This window comes from Narcine bancroftii, chromosome 9, assembly GCF_036971445.1.
Source record: "Narcine bancroftii isolate sNarBan1 chromosome 9, sNarBan1.hap1, whole genome shotgun sequence".
Taxonomy (NCBI): Eukaryota; Metazoa; Chordata; class Chondrichthyes; order Torpediniformes; family Narcinidae; genus Narcine; species Narcine bancroftii.
Genome location: NC_091477.1, coordinates 962,990 through 980,725, shown reverse-complemented (window position 1 = coordinate 980,725; position 17,736 = coordinate 962,990). Strand labels below are relative to the sequence as shown.

The 17,736-nt window shown below is 48.6% G+C and overlaps 1 protein-coding gene across 1 annotated transcript in view; it reads right to left on the bottom strand.

The window, feature by feature from the left end:
• LOC138742956 (F-BAR and double SH3 domains protein 1-like) overlaps positions 1-17,736 on the bottom strand; it is an 85,576-nt gene that overhangs the window by 49,973 nt on the left and 17,867 nt on the right. The window contains exons 9-19 of the mRNA XM_069897829.1: positions 17,515-17,579; positions 17,301-17,406; positions 16,154-16,295; positions 15,914-16,053; positions 10,804-10,881; positions 10,591-10,686; positions 10,078-10,197; positions 8,567-8,671; positions 1,387-1,536; positions 876-1,001; positions 31-114 (exon numbers count right to left, since the gene is read on the bottom strand). Of these exons, the coding sequence (XP_069753930.1) occupies positions 31-114; positions 876-1,001; positions 1,387-1,536; positions 8,567-8,671; positions 10,078-10,197; positions 10,591-10,686; positions 10,804-10,881; positions 15,914-16,053; positions 16,154-16,295; positions 17,301-17,406; positions 17,515-17,579 (1,212 nt within the window). The remainder of the gene's footprint in view (positions 1-30; positions 115-875; positions 1,002-1,386; positions 1,537-8,566; positions 8,672-10,077; positions 10,198-10,590; positions 10,687-10,803; positions 10,882-15,913; positions 16,054-16,153; positions 16,296-17,300; positions 17,407-17,514; positions 17,580-17,736) is intronic.

The window sequence follows — 17,736 nt, the reverse complement described above, 5'->3', positions numbered from 1 at the left end:
GTTCCAAGTGACTGATCTGCAGACACTCACCTTCACCCAATTCTCCACGTCTCCATCGTCGATCACCTCGAGTTGCTCCCCTTCTGTGATGGTCAGCTCATCAGACTGCCCTGCCTACAGTCAGACAGATACCAGGGCGTCAGCTGGACCTGGAGGATGGTGCCAATTCCAGGCAGGATGGAGTGGCCTGCGGACAGGTGTGGAAGGGACAGAGTGGTGCACTGTCACATGGAGCTCGGCTCCTCACAGTGTCCGGGGAAGGGTCAGTCACGAAGCGTCAGATCAGAGACTGACGGACAGGGTAAGCCATAAGGGTCTGGTCTCAGGTTGGGATGGGAGTCCTAAGAGAGAGTGAAAGGAGTTGCCAAATTCACCAGGGAAAGGTGGGGGGGAATGAACAGTTTTCCTGCACAGCCACCCACAGACCCAACATCACCTTCTACTCTTCGGAAATATCAGCACGGTGGGGGGGGTACTGCATTGTGGAGGGAGATAACACAGTGGGGGGGGACTCAGATGGGGTAGTGGGAGACAAGGACGGAGGGGGGGGGGAAAGTGTGTGGTACTTGTCTTTATATGGACCTGGAAGTGATGGGGAGTGTTGCAACCTAGGGAGGTCTGCATGGTGAGGACAGGGGGTTGGGTGGGTGGTGAGCAAGGGGGGCGGTGGGGAGCAGGGGGGGTGGTGTGGAGCTGGGTGAGGGTGGTGGGGAGCTGGTATTGAGCTGGGTGGGGTGGGAGCTGGGGGTGTGGTGGGGAGTTGGGGTTGGCGGTGGTGGTGAGCTGGTGGGGTTGGGGGGCAGTGGGAGCTGGGAGGCAGTGGGGGGTGGGTACCTGTACAGGGGGAACAGCATTGGGTGGACCTGCAGACTTACCTGGTAGCTGAAGAGCACAGTGCAGCGCTTGGGGATGGGTTCCGTGAGGGTCCCATCATCATCAAACTCCGGTGTCTCCTCACTGTCCTCAAACTCGTCGAAATCTGCGAAGTCCACCTCGCTGACCTGTCCACAGAAGGGGGGTGGGTCAGTGGCAGTGGTCTGGCATGGGGGGGTGGGTTGTCCAGTGTGGGGGGTGTCCGTTGCGGGGGTTCCGACTGGGGGGGGTCCCAGCACTGGGGGGGGGGGGTTCCAGTGCTGGGGGGGATCTGGTTTGGGGCGGGCCAGCGTGGGGGAATCTGGTGATGGGGGATCAGTTTGGGAGGACTGGCACACAAGGTTCAACACAGAGGGGTCAGTGTGGGGAAGGGTCTCTGAGAGTGGTCTCTGTTGAGGGGGTCTCTGTGAGGACGAGGGGACATCCAACCTGCAATGGGAGGGGTTCCCGCTATGGGGGGGGGGAGTCCGGTCCATAGAAAAGGGGGGGGGGTCCACAGGGGAGGGGACCTACCTCACGGTTCAAGCTCTGCGAGGCCCGGGCCTCACTCAGCCTCCTCTCGCGCTCCAGCTCCTCACCGGCTTGGGACATGGTGCTGGCATCCACCTCCACCCCCGCCTCTCGAAGCAGTGCCAGCCGCGCCACTGCCCTCCGCTTGCCCACCTGCCCCAGGCACAGACACACTCAACTGTCAGTGTGCGGACCCCCACCCAGCACTGCCCCGTCCCAGACACACTCCACTATCAGTGTGCGGACCCCCACCCAGCCCTTCCCTCTCCCAGACACACTCCACTGTCAGTGTGCGGACCCCCACCCAGCTCTGCCCCATCCCAGACACACCCGACTTTCGTGTGGCACTATTTGGCAGTAAATCAATACCGCCCCTTTATTATTCATCAACGAGCAGTTACAAGTACCGCACAAGTCCACAATTCAGGCTCTTGACACAAAAGATGATTTACAAACAGAAAGGTGATCATCTCCATTGATACCGTTAAACCGTTGGGGGGGGGGAACTGTTCCCAGAGACCCTCTGCACTGCCCGTGATCACTGAGTGGTCCTTCTCCAGGGATACACGACCACACGTGTCCTCAGAAGAGGGGCAGGCAGTCAGCCCGAGCTGAACCCTCAACTGCCCGCTGCCTAGACCCACGGGTGACCATCTTGGCCATGTCCAGTACCAGATCAACGAGGACAACCCTCGACCGACCCTCACTCCTCCATATGGGAGCCCAAAGATCAGGAGCATGGGGCTGAAATGCAGCTGGAACTTGAGGTGCAACCCCCTCATGCACGCAGCAGGGGCTGCACCCTCGCCCACTCCAAATCTCCGCGAAACATGGTCTCAACCGGGCGACTGAACTGACAGATGGCTGGTGAGCCCGTGAATCGACTCAACTCATGACTAGACCCACCGCCTTCATGTCTTGTAGGCACATCACGAATTTCCCCTCCATTTTCACACTGGCTGTAACGGCCGGAGTCCCATCCCTCCCTACCACTGTAACCTTGCTGTAACTGCCAGGGTCCCATCCCTCCCCACCACTGTAACCTCACTGTAACGGCCGGGGTCCCATCCCTCCCCACCACTGTAACCTTGCTATAACGCCCGGGCTCCCATCCCTCCCCACCACTGTAACCAGGCTGTAATGGCAGGGCTCCCATCCCTCCCCACCACTGTAATCTTGCTGTAAATAAGAAGGGAGGCATAGGGAGGGGCCAGCGAGGAGCGGCCCAGTGAGTGAGTGGCCTGGTGAAGGAGTGGGGCTTTGAGGCTTTGGCTCGAGAGGCTTCGCCGAGCAGAGGATGAGGACGAGCATATCTAAATTGAGGTAAGACGATCACATTTAGTTTAATATATATCTTTTTATATTTAGTCTGGTAAAATACAAGCAGAGGGAGGAAGGATGAGTGTGAGGGCAGTTTTCTGCTCCCTTTGTCACATGTGGGAAGTCATGGAGTCTTCTAACCTCCTGGATGTCCATGTGTGCACTGTGTGGTGAGCTGCAGTAACTAAGGGACCGAGTCAGGGAGAGTGAGGCCGTCATAGATAGGAGTTATAGTCAGGTGGTCACACCTGGCCCACAGTAGGTGGGGCAGTGGGTTACTGTTAGGAAGAAGAAAAAGGTCGGGCTCCAGAGAGAGCATCTGATCCTGAAATCCTCAGAAATCGGTATTCCCCTCTGAGGAAGGGATAGTCAGGCTAAGGTAGGCAGAGGTGTAGGGTCAGCCTCTGTAGCCCAGAAAGGAAGCAATAGGAAGATTAAAGCGATAGTTATAGGGGACTCGATGGTGAGGCGAATAGACAGAGGTTTTTGTGGACGAGATAAAGAAAACTGGATGTGGCTACACGCGTCCAGAACATCCTAAAGGGGGAAGGGAAAGAGCCTGAGGTCGTGGTTCACGTCGGTACCAACGACATTGGTAGGAAAGAAGGAGTGATCCTGCAAAATGAATATAAGGAGCTAGGCAGGGAGCTCAGAAGAAGGACCACTAAGGGTGTAATCTCCTGTGAAGGTAAAAATAGAGTCAGGTGGAGATTGAATGTGTGGCTGAAGGGGTGGAGTAAAAGACAGGGTTTTAAGTTCTTGGACCACTGGGACAGTTTCTGGGGGAGATGGGACCTATACTGTAAGGATAGGTTACATCTAAATCCCAGGGGTACCAGTCTCCTGGCAGGGGCATTTGCTAGGGCTTTAAACTCGTAAGGTTGGGGACAAGGGTTCATGTCAGGGAGGAGAGCAAGAACAGAGTCTAGGCAAAGGAAAAAGGCTTTTCACACAATCTGGAGGTGGAACAGTAGCAGGTAATAAATAGTGGCCATAATAACAATTGTAGAGAGGGTGAGAGGCAGAAAGTTAAAGGTGGAAGATCTCTGAGATGCATTTATTTCAATGCAAGGAGTGTGGTGAACAAGGTGGATGAACTAATGATGTGGATTGACATGTGGCATTATGATGTGATAACAATTAGTGAGACGTGGTTGAAGGAAGGTTGTGACTGGCAGCTAAATATTCCGGGGATTTTGCTGCTTTAGACGTGACAGAATTGGCGGGGTACAAGGGGGAGGTGTGGCGTTGCTGGTCAGGGAAGATATTACAGCGGTGCTGAGGCAAGATAGACTGGAGAACTCATCGCGGGAGGCTCTGTGGGTTGAACTAAAAAATAAAAAAGGTGAGGCTACAAATGTAGGGATATATTATAGGCCGCCAAAAGAGGATAGGGAACTGGAAGAGCAAATGTGCAGGGAAATAGCTGAGATATGTTGTAGAAATAGGGTTGTGATAGTTGAGGATTTAAATTTTCCTAACATTGATTGGGAAACACAATCAGTGAGAGGGCAGGATGGCTTAGACTTTGTACAATGTGTTCAGGATTGCTTTTTACAGCAGTATGTTGAGGTGCCTACTAGAGGGGAGGCAATGCCAGATCTATTGTTAGGGAATGGAATAGGGCAGGTGACGGAAGTGTGCGTTGGTGAGAACTTTGGATCCAGTGATCATGGGTCCATTAGCTTCAACTTAAATATGGAAAGGGATAGGTCAGGTCTGAGGTTAAAGGTCTTCGAGTGGGGGATGGCCAGATTTGAAGAAATGAGAAGGGACTTACATAAAATTATATGGGCTGATCTTTTTTTCTGGAAAGGATCTAGAGGAAATGGAGGGTATTTAAAGAAGAGATATTGAGAGTACAGGATCTTTACGTGCCAGTCAGATCGAAGTGCAAGGCCAAAAACTTAAGGGAACCATGGTTTTCTGGAAAAATATGGAAGTTGGTTCGGGTAAGAGGGGGGTATTTACTAAATTTAAGAAGCAAAAAATGGATAAGATGTATGATTATTACATAGATTGCAGAAAAAACCGTAAGAAGGAAATTAGAAAGGCAAAAAGAAGGTATGAGGTGTCAATAGCTGATAAGGTAAAAGTGAATCGTAAGGGTTTGTACAGACATGTGAATGGTAAAAGGAGGGTTAAGGATAGAATAGGACCGCTGGAAAATGGGAGCGGTGAACTGTGCGAGGAACCCTATCAGATGGGAGAGATATTAAACGGTTTTTTCTCATCTATGTTCACGAAGGAAAAGGACATTGGACTATGTGAGATAAGTGAGGCAAATGGCTTAGTTATGGAAAAGATAGGGATTAGTAAAGAGAGGGTTTTGGAGCTTCTAGGGTCAATAAAAGTGGATGACTCCTGACGGGATTTTCCCCAGGACGTTAAGGGAGGTCAGGGAGCAAATAATGGAGGCACTGTCAGTGATTTTTCAACGATCACTGGAGGAGGGTGTGGTGCCGCGGGATTGGAGGGCTGCTAATGTAGTTCCTTTGTTTAAAGAAGGCACGAGGTGTCGTCCAAGTAATTATATGCCTGTAAGTTTGACTTCGGTGGTAGAGAAAGTTATGGAGGGTATTCTTAGAGATGGTGTGTATAAATATCTAGATAAGCAGGGATTGATCAGGAGCACCCAGCATGGGTTTGTGACGAACCTTGTTGAGTTTTTCGAAGAAGTGATAAGAAAGGTGGATGAAGATACGGCAGTTGGTGTAGTCTATCTGGATTTTAGCAAAGCTTTTGATAAGGTTCCACATGAAAGATTAGTAAGGAAGGTTCAGTTACTAGGGATTAATAGAGAAATAGTAAGATGGGTTCAGAGGTGGCTGGAGGAGAGACAGCAGAGGGTCATGGTTGACAAATGTCTGTCAGGATGGAAGCCTGTGACGAGTGATGTGCCTCAAGGATTGGTGCTAGGTCCCCTGTTGTTCATAATTTATATTAATGATTTGGATGATGGGGTGGTTAATTGGGTAAGCAAATACGCAGACGATATGAAAATAGTGGGGGTGGTGGATAGTGAAGAAGGTTTTCAGGGATTACAGAAGGATTTGGTTTGTCTGGAAAATTGGGCTGAAGGATGGCAGATTGAATTTAATGTAGAGAAATGTGAGGTGCTTCATTTCGGTAAAAATAATAAAATAGGACATCTGTAGTAAAGGGGAGGACATTGGGGAATGCACAAGAACAAAGATCTTGGAGTTATGGTGCATCGTTTCTTGAAGGTGGATTCCCATGTTGACAGGGTGGTTAAAAAGGCATTTAGTATGTTAGCCTTCATAAATCATAGCATAGAGTATAGAAGCTGGGAAGTGATGCAGCGATTCTTTAAGGCGTTCGTGAGGCCAGGTTTGGAGTATTGTATTCAGTTCTGGTCTCCAAATTATAGGAAGGATGTAGATAAGGTGGAGTGGGTGCAGAGAAGATTTACAAGGATGTTGCCTGGCTTAAAATGCCTAGCGTACAGAGAAAGATTGAAGAGGTTTGGAGTTTATTTATTGGAATGTAGACAGTTGAGAGGGGATATGATAGAGGTGTTTTAAATTATGAAGGGAATAGATAGACTAGATGCAAGTAGGCTCTTCCCCCTGAGAGGAGCAGGGGAGGTTGAAACAAGAGGACACAAGTTGAGGGTAAGGGGGCAAATTTTGGGAGAAACATTAGAGGATGATTCTTTACTCAGAGAGTGGTGGCTGAATGGAATAATCTTACAGAGGAAATAGTTGACGCAGAGCCAATTCTTTCATTTAAGAGGAGGCTGGATATATACATGGATAAGAGGGGGTTGGAGGGTTATGGGCGGAGAATAGGCGGGGGGATCTAGCGGAGTTGTTTGAGTGAACTGGTGTGGACTTTAAGGGCCGAGATGGCCTGTTACCATGCCATAAACTGTTATATGGTTATATATAGTAACAGCCGGGCTCCCATCCCTCCCCACCACTGTAACCTCCCTGTAACGGCCGGGGTCCCATCGCTCTCCACAACCCCTCTCTGTACATTTCCCAATCGTGATAGTGATATCATGACCACATTCTCATCTTCCAGCTAAAGAATTCCTGGCCACAGGGTCATTGAAATCGCTGAGCCAGCGTGTCTCCTAAAGGGCCCAGGTCTTTCAGAAAATGGGTCTGGGATATTTACAAAAGACAAACTAGACCAGTGTACAAAACAATCATCCACAGCAGGAGAGTGCATCTCATGTTGATTGAAGTCGGGCTAACATGGTCCTCCTTAGAGCCCAACATCCCATATTTCCCAGGAAGTAACAAGAGTCCAAGATGTGAGCGCACTGCTACACCAGGGGATTGAACACTCTCACCCACTGCTGCACCAGGAGATCGAACACTCTCACCCACTGCTAAAACAGGATCAAACATTCTCACCCACTGCTACACCAGGGATCGAACACTCTCACCCACTGCTGCATCAGGGGATTGAGCACTCGCCAACTGCTGCATCAGGGGATATAACACCCTCACCCACTGCTACACCAAGGGATTGAACACTCTCACCCACTGCTACACCAAGGGATCGAACACTCTCACCCACTGCTACACCAGGGAATCGAACACTCTTGCCCACTGATACACCACCATCAAGGATGCTGATAGTTGGAACCTCTGGCTGTTCTTGTCCTTCCTGCCAACAGATAGAAGCTGAGATCTCGGAACATGCAGAGCCAGTCTTCGGACGTGGCAGAGTGACATTACGTCTGTCTGGAGTTAGTGAACTGGGAAACATACAAGGACTCAGCTCCTGCCTCTGGAAGGACTTGGATCCACTTCAGTTCCCTCAACATCACACCAGGTCAACAGCAGAAGCATCTCGCTGGCCCTCCACCCTAGTCAGATCTTCATGACCACAGCAATACCTGCATCAGACTTGTTCATTGACTACAGCCATCACAATAACATCACCTAATGGATGTCCATTCTCCTGCAACTGGATCCTCGATTGGTTCATCAGCAAGATCCCAATTTGTGTGAATCTGTAACTTCAGCTCCCCCTCACTGACCATCAACATGGGGAACCCCAAGGCTGCAAGCCAAGTCCCCTACTCTATTCCTCCTACACCCATGACGGTGTAACCAGGTTTTGCTCCAACACAATATATGAGAACCTGGGTGGATGGTGCCAGAAAAACAATCTTGCTCCCAATGTGTTGATTTTCAGTAGGAGAAGCCAAGAGACCATGCACCTGTCCACATCAATGGGACAGAGGTGGGGAGGGTAGGGAACCCCTGTCCACATCAATGGGACAGAGGTGGGGAGGGTTGGGAACTCCTGTCCACATCAATGGGACAGAGGTGGGGAGGGTTGGGAACCCCTGTCCACGTTGATGGGACAGAGGTGGGGAGGGTTGGGAACTCCTGTCCACATCAATGGGACAGAGGTGGGGAGGGTTGGGAACCCCTGTCCACATTGATGGGACAGAGGTGGGGAAGGTTGGGAACTCCTGTCCACATCAATGGGACAGAGGTGGGGAGGGTAGGGAACCCCTGTCCACGTCAATGGGACAGAGGTGGGGAGGGTTGGGAACCCCAGTCCACGTTGATGGGACAGAGGTGGGGAAGGTTGGGAACTCCTGTCCACATCGATGGGACAAGGGTGGGGAGGGTTGGGAATCCCTGTCCACATCGGTGGGACGGAGGTGGGGACGGTTTGGAACCCCTGTCCACAATGATGAGAACAACCGAGCCTGTTGAACTTTGCCCCCTATCCTTGTACCAGTCACAATCCACGCCAGTTCGCAAACCCAGCCCTTCATTTAGCCTGCGTGGCCATCATACACTTCCTGAGACCTATTCCACCATGTCCGTTGCCACAGCTGGCCAGCTGTGTCCAGCCTGCGACCCCTCACCTCAGCCTTCCTGATGCTCTCCTTGACCTCCTCCATCTTCAGCTCAATGACAGCTGCCTCCTCCTCTGACAGGACGTGCCAGGGCTGCTCCAGGTTCTGTAGAATCTGCACTGTAGCACAGGACAGCTCAGAGAGAAAGATCCATGGCCCGACACCCGCGTGGAACCCCTAGAGCCAACCTCCACACTGACCCCAGACTGACTGCACGGACTACTGACCAACTCTCCGACTGACCACAGACATGCAGACCCCTTCTCCAACTGACCGCATGGTCAAGTGGAGGGGTTCATTGGGGTAACGGTCTGGCCAAGAAAACCCAACAGGAGGACAGGCAGGGCCAGAGTTGGACTGATGGGCTGAATGGCGTTTAATAGAACATTCTAGCACATTACAGGCCCTTTGGCCCATGATGTTGCACTGACCCCTCCCTAACACCATAACCCTCTATTTGTCTTCCATTCTTGTGTCTTAGAGCCCTTTAAATGCCCCTAATGTCCCAGTATCCACCACCACCCCCCAGCAAGGTATTCCAGGCCCCCACCACTCTAAAAAATCTTACTCCCGACATCTCCCTCCTTCAGTTGAAACAGACGTCTATTTCAATGCAAGGAAAGTCAGGGTAAGGCGGCAGACAAAGCCTGCAGTGCGATTGGGAATTATTACTGAGAGAGACCTTATAGAAGGTGGCATGGTTGGCACAACGCTGTTACAGTACCAGCAAATGGCACTGGGGCTATCTCCAGGGTAGAAGTGTCACTCAGCCAGAGACTCATGTCTAAGGTGAGGGGGGATTTAAGGGAGATATGCAGGCAGATATTTCACGCACAGAGAGGGGTGGGTGCCCGGAATGGGCTGTCAGGGGTAGAGGTGGGTGCCCAGAACAGGCTTTCGGGGGTAGTGGTGGGTGCCCAGAACGGGCTTTCGGGGGTAGTGGTGGGTGCCCAGAATGGGCTTTCGGGGGTAGTGGTGGGTGCCCAGAACGGGCTTTCGGGGGTAGTGGTGGGCTCCCGGAATGGGCTGTCAGGGGTAGAGGTGGGTGCCCAGAACAGGCTTTTGGGGGTAGTGGTGGGTGCACAGAACGGGCTTTCGGGGGTAGTGGTGGGTGCCCGGAACGAGCTGTTAGGGGGTAGTGGTGGGTGCCCAGAACAGGCTGTTGGGGGTAGTGGTGGGTGCCCAGAACGGGCTTTCGGGGGTAGTGGTGGGTGCCCAGAACGGGCTTTCGGGGGTAGTGGTGGGTGCCCAGAACGGGCTTTCGGGGGTAGTGGTGGGTGCCCAGAATGGGCTGTCGGGGGTAGTGGTGGGTGCCCAGAACAGGCTGTTGGGGGTAGTGGTGGGTGCCCAGAATGGGTTGTCGGAGGTAGTGGTGGGTGCTAGGAACGGGCTGTCAGAGGTAGTGGTGGGTGCTTGAAACAGGCCCTCCATCCCCTAGGCTCTGTTTGCTCCATCTTGTGCTGCCTCAGGACCCACCACATCAGATATCGGGCTTGGGGGGAGGGGGGGCTCTCACACACCCGATCTCCGTGGGCCACCACTTTGTGGTGCATGGCCTGTTTTGTGGCCCATTTGCGGGCCTCCTTGTCCAGGCTACTCTCTCCATCCTTGGTCTCCACGTCCAGCTCCAGGTGGCAAATCTGTGGGGAGGACGGAGGGGGTGTCACTGTCACAGCCAGACACCTCACCCATCCCACATGCTCCCAGCACTATGGCTCAAGCCCTCCATCCCCTGCCAGCTCCGTGGGTATAGAGGGGAAATAGAGGTTGTAGGATGAAGGTTAGGATAATGGTTACCAGATGTTGATATGAGGTGAGTGGGGGCCAGAGGGGCGGGAGAGAGAGAGGGAAGGGAGGGGCAGAAATGGGGGAAGGAGAGGAAAGGGAGGAGAGAGGGTGGGGGAAGAGGTTGGGGAGGGAAGAGTCCCAGCTCCCCACCACTGGTAAGCATGAGCAGGGGTCTGCAACAGACCAGGTGGGGAAACCACTAGCTAAGGAATGAAAGGGTTATACTCCCCTCTCCCCCGCCTCACCTTGTCAGTCCCAACCGGCTGGAAGGTGAATGCGATGGCCTCGGAGAAGACGGGGTTGTCCTGAAGGAAAAGCTGGAGATCCACCTCCCGGGAAATCTTTGGGAACAGGATGGCACAGGTTGATCCCACCCCTCTCACCAAACTGTATGATCCAAAAACTCCACACAGCTGACATGGTCCCTCACACAACCCCAGGACATCCTAGCTCTTCACACTGATCAGCACACATTTAGTGCCAGCACATAGCAGGATCCCACTGTCATTCACCAGTCCATGAGCAGTGAGCTGCTGCTGTTTGGGGTGGGGTTGTTAATACAGGGGGGCATAGAGAAGCATCTCGAAAAATCATTCAGGCCAAGACGGAGTGTTGGGAATTAGATTAGTATGATCAGCAGGGCTGGGCCGAACAACCTCCATCTTCCTTGGAAGGGAGCAGTCAGCTCCCTATCTGATCACACTGCTCCCACCACCTACTGTCCACTCCAAGCTCCCTGCCCTGGGACTTGAACCCACAACCTGCCCTGCCCCTCTGCCCGGCCTGCTATGCCCTCCCTGGAACCCCTTCACCCAGAGGGTGATGGGATGATGTTTTGGCCACAGACTGGAAGGGCCGAATGGCCTGTTTTCTGCACTGTACTGTTCTATGGTGGAACGAGCTTCCTCACAAACACAACAAACTAAAACAGTCCCTTCCCTCCATACAGATCTATTCACCATCAGAGCTTACATATATTTTAAGTAGATTGAGTACAGTTGGGGAAACTTCGTTTTGGTATATATAATTACTTTTATACCCTTTTATTGTTCCTTTTTATTACAGTGACTGGGCCCCTATGTGGTCCAGGACTGGCTGCCAGACCTTTGTAACAAAGGGTCATATTTATGTGATTTTTTTTCGCCATAGGTAACAGCTGTTCATTTCCACAGCTCAGCATGCCATAAGTAGAGGGGAGTCGGACGTCCAAGTGATCTCGGTACATTTTTCCTCGCTACAGCCAGTGCTATTTTTATCAATGAGATTAGATATTTGGTCAAGTTGTCGCTTGTTTCCATGTAAATATTGCTCCTCAACATCCATTGGAGCGCTCACACCCCTAACGTCGAGGTACTCGAGATGGCAGAGGTCGACAGCATCGAGTCCACGCTGCTGAAGATCCAGCTGCGCTGGATGGGTCACGTCTCCAGAATGGAGGACCATCGCCTTCCCAAGATCGTATTATATGGCGAGCTCTCCACTGGCCACCGTGACAGAGGTGCACCAAAGAAAAGGTACAAGGACTGCCTAAAGAAATCTCTTGGTGCCTGCCACATTGACCACCGCCAGTGGGCTGATAACGCCTCAAACCGTGCATCTTGGCGCCTCACAGTTTGGCGGGCAGCAGCCTCCTTTGAAGAAGACCGCAGAGCCCACCTCACTGACAAAAGGCAAAGGAGGAAAAACCCAACACCCAACCCCAACCAACCAATTTTCCCTTGCAACCGCTGCAATCGTGTCTGCCTGTCCCGCATCGGACTGGTCAGCCACAAACGAGCCTGCAGCTGACGTGGACTTTTTACCCCCTCCATAAATCTTCGTCCGCGAAGCCAAGCCAAAGATTGCTCCAGGTTGCACGTGGAGGCCACTCCTGCGATCATGGTTAATTTTTCTGCTATTTCTTGCCAAAATGGCCTCACTTTCACACCCGACCACGTAGCATGTCGACAAGTTCCTCAGTCCCACATCTGAAAAACATCTCTGAAATTTCGGCTTTTGTTCTGTGCAACTTTTGTGGGGTAAGATATTATTGGTGTTAAAAAGATAATACTGAACCAGACCATATCATGCATTTATAATTGATGTCGTGCTGTCCTTACACCAATCCGACCAGCTTCTTTCTGAAATGACCACACCCAAGTCGACGTCTTTTTCTTGACCTATCTAATCCTGGCTTAGCACTTTTGCTCTGGAGAGCAGAATACATTTTGTTATAAATTTGGGTGTATTCCCCATCCAGACTGTTTGGTCCATTTCACTAATTTCAGGTGGGGTCAACATTGGTCTCTCTCTTTCTCTGAAGAACGATCAAAGATGGAGAAAACAGAAGGTCCCATTGACCACTCTGTATTTGTGTTTTAATTGTTCAAGGGACATAAGAATTCCTTCCGTGTAACAGTCCTTAATATATTTTATACCTTTGAAATACCACAAATTTAATATTCTCCATGTTCAAAGGCAGGAACACATTTTAACACAGTGGTGCTTTAATAAATATCCCTACTTTTTTTTTTCTATACGTTCATTAATTTCTCGCATGTTCTAATCATATGTATTAGAATGGGGTTATCCATCTTCTTTTTGGTGATTTGAAACTCCATTTATAAATAAAGTCCTTTGCTTTCCCCCTCCTCCACTGAGAACATTCCCATTTGAACCCAAGACTGGGGGGGGGGGGGGGGTTTCTTCAGTGAAGAAGGCTGTGAGAAATCTAGCCTGTGCTAGATATTTTTTGAAATCTGGAAGAGTAAGTCCTCCCAGCCCGTAGTCCCATGTCAATTTTTCCAATGCAGTTCTTGGTACCTTATTATTCCATAGGAACTGTCTAATATGGTTGGTTAGTAGCTTAAAAAAGTTTTTAGGTAACAGAATAGGCAGCGATTGGAAAAGATATTGCAATCTTGACGTCACTTTCATTTTGACGTAGTTAACACTTCCCACTAAAGTAATCGGTAAGTCTCCCTATTTCTGTTGATCCCTTTCTATCTTCCCAAGAAGAGGAAGATAAATTAGTTTATACAGATTTTGCAAGTTATTGTCAGTTGCTATTCCAAGATATTTTATTTCATCCGTCTTCCATTTAAATTTACTTCCTTTTTGGTATCTTTCATATTCAGAATTTGTTTATGGCATTATCTCACTTTTATCTATATTTTGTAGCCTGATTTTCTTCCATATATTTCTGGTGTTCATTGTAAATTTTCCAAAGATGTAGCAGGTTCTGATGGGTTCAATTACATGTCATCAGCGAATAGAATGATTTTGTGTTCTTCTTGCCCAACTGTGAAGCTCTTTATATTCAGATCCTTTCTTATTATCTCTGCCAGTGGTTCAATCACTAAAATAAATAGCACTGGGGACAGGGGGCATCCCAGTCGGCTCGATCTATTCAAGGGGAACACCGCTTACATCTGATTATTTGTTATTTTAGCTTGTGTTTTATGGCATAAAGTTTTTATCCAATTTCTAAATGTTCTGCCTATTCCAAATTTTTTCCAGTGTTTTAAATAAAAAGGCCCATTTCAAATGGTCAAATGCTTTTTTCACACCTAGGGAGACTGTAATACTTGGATTTTGTTCAGATTTAGTCATGCTTATTATATAAAATCTTCCTAGACTATTTGAGGAATGCTTTCCTTTAACAAATGCTGCTTGGTCCATATGTATCAGTTTTGGCAAGTATTGACCTAACCTATTAGCCAATGCTTTCACTAGTATCTTATAATCTTCATTTAACAGGGATATTGGTCTGTATGATGAAGTTTTTTGTGGATCCCTATTCTTTTTTGGTAAGACTGTAATAATCGCAGTTGAGAATAACTCTAGGAGGGCCTGAGTTTCCACAGTTTGGTCCAGGACATCCATTAAAAGGGGCATTAAATAATTATTTGATTTATCCATAAAACTCAGGTGGAAATCCATCCTCTCCCAGTGATTTATTAACCTGAAGGCTCCCCAAGGCCCTTACAATTTCTTTCCTTGCAAAGGGAGTATCTCTCTCTTCTAGCCTTGGAAGTTTAAAATTCAGCAAAAATTCTTCCAATTCATTCTCATCTCGAGTCAATTCTGATTTGTATAATTTCATGTAATATTGTCTAAAAATGTCATTAATTTCTTTTTGCTAATATACTATGTTTTGCTCATATAGTATGTGTTTCTGTAGCATTTATCATTATTGATGACTCCTTTGTTTTAATCTGCCAAGTTAAAACTTTGTGCACTCATAGTACTGTTGTTGTTTTTAATATAGCTTTTTCCTGTCCTAAATGTTTGTATTCTATTATATTTTGTCTTTTTATTCTCCTGTAATCTGTATTCTTCTTGTAATCCTGTTCTTTGATTTTTTTTCTAATTCTTTAATATCTTTCTCCAAACTGTTTACTTCTTCCATATGTTCCCTCTTAAGATTCTTTGTACAGGATATCATTTGTCCCTTTAAATGCTTTAAGAGTGTCCCTTATCACAAACTTTTATTTGTAGATGGCAAATTTGATTCACAAAATAATTCGATTAGGTTTAGATCTTTCATATATGAAATTGTGGTTTTCTCTGGTTTTGCCCTCATTATTGTTCTTGCCAATTTATCTAGTATTGGGACAAGCAGAAATTAAAGTCTCCTCCAACTAATATATTTTATCTTCCCTCGGCTGTTTTTAAGAAGACATCCTTCGTAAAGGCCTCATTGTCTTAATTCGGGGCATAAATATTCATTAATATCCATGCTTCTCCATAAATTTTACAATAAATTACATATTTCCAGTTTGATCAATCAAGGTATCTTCTATTAACACTGGTGTATTTTTTAAAAATTCATCGATTACCTTCGGAGACATCCACCCTCAGCGTTGCTGGATAAATCATTGAATATTTAAAGTTTTTAGATTGCAGTGTCTCTTTACCTCGTCAAATTCCTTTCTTCGTTTGACAAGTAAGGGCTGAAGTCTTGGAAAAACATTACTTTTGCATTGTCCACCACTAATGGGCCATTATTATTTTTTGAATATTCATATGCTGCTCCCAAGATCTCATCTCTCTCCCAGTAACTTAAAAGTTTTAGCAGGACTGGTCGTGGACACTTCGCCGGTTCTCTGGGTCCGAGGGTCCAGTGAGCCCTCTCAATTTGCATCTTTGCATTTAACTTGTTTTGTCCCAGCATTTGTGGGATCCACATTTCAAAGAAACTCACCGCGTCTTTTCCCTCTATTCCTTCTCTCAGTCCAATGATTCTTACATTGTCCATCTGCTAAAATTTTCCATATGGTCGATCTTGTCCATCAATCCTTTCTTTTCTTTGTCCCACATTTTTGCTTTTTATTCCAGGCCCTTCAGCCTTTCTTTAGTTTTGTCCAGCTCAGCCTATGAATTAATTGTTTGTTCATTTGATTCCACTTGTGAAGCGAGTGCCTAAAATTTCCATCTTGTACCACCTAGTCCCATATCACATCCAATTAACACTTTTTGTTGGTCTGGATTTCTCCCCCATGGTTTGAATTATGAGACTTTCTGATATATCTTGGTTCGGCCTTTTATATTTGTTTCCTATAGATGCTAAAAAGACCAGCTGTGTACCTCCAATGTTTCAGTGTGTTTAATAGCTGGGCACAGTCTAGATGGGCTGAAGGCCCTGTTTCTGTGCTGTAGTGTTCTCTGAATGTCAACGGGAGCAAATTCAATGGGGTCGTCAAGAGATATCGGAAAGAATATGGTGTCTGGGGGCAGTAGGAGGCAAAGGGCTGGCAGGAATTCAATGGGCAGAATGGCCTCCCACTCTCCACAAGTTTTAAAGAGGTTTGTTGAATCACCACCAGCAAATTAAACACCAGACGACCTTTCTGGAAGACTCGAGAACATTCTGGAAGCATTCCTCTCCAAGTCGGGAAGTATCTGTTTCTGTTTTGCCGATTAGTGTCAGGAACTCCTGAAGCCTCTCGTAGATGTCGTTGTCTAGATTCTGAGAGCAGACAAGATGTTCACTCTCCCCGAAGATCCCAGCCATCCCTCCGCCTGCCAGATTCATCTGACACCCAGCCCCACCACACACCTCACCCTCTGGAAGGCAACTTCCCTCACCCACCACCTTGTCTCTCCCAGCCCATCACCCTGTAACCTCCAGCCTTTGGTTCTCTCGAATTCTGTGTCCCTGTCTGTGTGCGTTCTCTGTCACCCTCCAGGAATGTCTGTCCTGCCTCCCCTTCACCTGTGCTTTGTGTCCTGCAGGGGTTCATCCCAAGCATTCCTTGGAAACCCCTCGAGATGTTACACATCTGCCTGACAGAGAGGGTCGGTGGGCTTTGGGCTGGCAGTGTTCTCTCCCACCACCCCGACACTGGGGTAAAACACAGGCTCAGCAGATGCCGTCAAACTGGAGCAACACTCAAAGTGGAGGAGGTGTTCAGCGGAACAGGGAGCATCCTTCTCTCAATCCATCAAACCTCGACAGAGGCACTGTTGGAAGTATACTGACTGGTCACATCATGGCCTAGTTCAACCGCCCGGGTCACAGAGCCAGGACCATCACAGGCTCCGATCTCCCATCCTTTGCAGACACCTCTGTACAACGCTGCTATGTCTATCCATGGTCTCGTGCAATGCCATACTGAGACCACCCACAAATTGGAGGAACAACACATCTTCTGTCTGGGCCCCTCCAGAGGGCATTAACCTCAACTTCTCCAGTTTCCGTTACCTTTCTCAAGCTCTCTTGCTTCCCTTTTCCTGTCTCCTTTCCCTCGATTGTGTTTCCATGGAGGAAAAACCACTCCCCCACCCCCCCCAGTCAATTCTCATCTCTCCTCCCATCTTGATCCAATTAACACCTTTTGTCTGTCAGTCTGTGCTCCTGCCCCTGCCCTTTCTTTCCATTTCTCCAGCCTTTCCATTCAGGCGCCCACCTGCTTTTTACTCACACCTTGGAGAAGGATGTGGAAGCTGTGGAGAGGATGCGGAGGAGACTCACCAGGATGTTGCCTGGATTGGGGAAACAAGTCTGATGAGGCAACATTAGCAGAGCTGGGACTTTTCTCTTTGGAGCGTAGAAGGGTGAGAGGAGACTTGATCGAGGTCTACACGATTATGAGACATAGACGGCTGGATCAGTAAACACCAGAGCATGTGTACAAAGTGAAGGGAGGGAAGTTTAGGGGATTTTTTTTTTTAAAATATATAAACACAGCGAGTTGTGGGAACCTGGAATGCTTTGCCAGGGGATGGTGGTGGAGGCTGGAACAGTGAGACTCTTAGACAGGATGGGAGAAAAATAGAGGGTTATGGGGTAGGGAGGGTTGAGTATTTTTTTTTAAGGTGAATGTAGGTCAGCACAACATCATGGGCTGAAGGGCCTGTACTGTGCTGTAATGTTCTATGCAAAGGTTCAGGCCCAAAACTTTGATTAT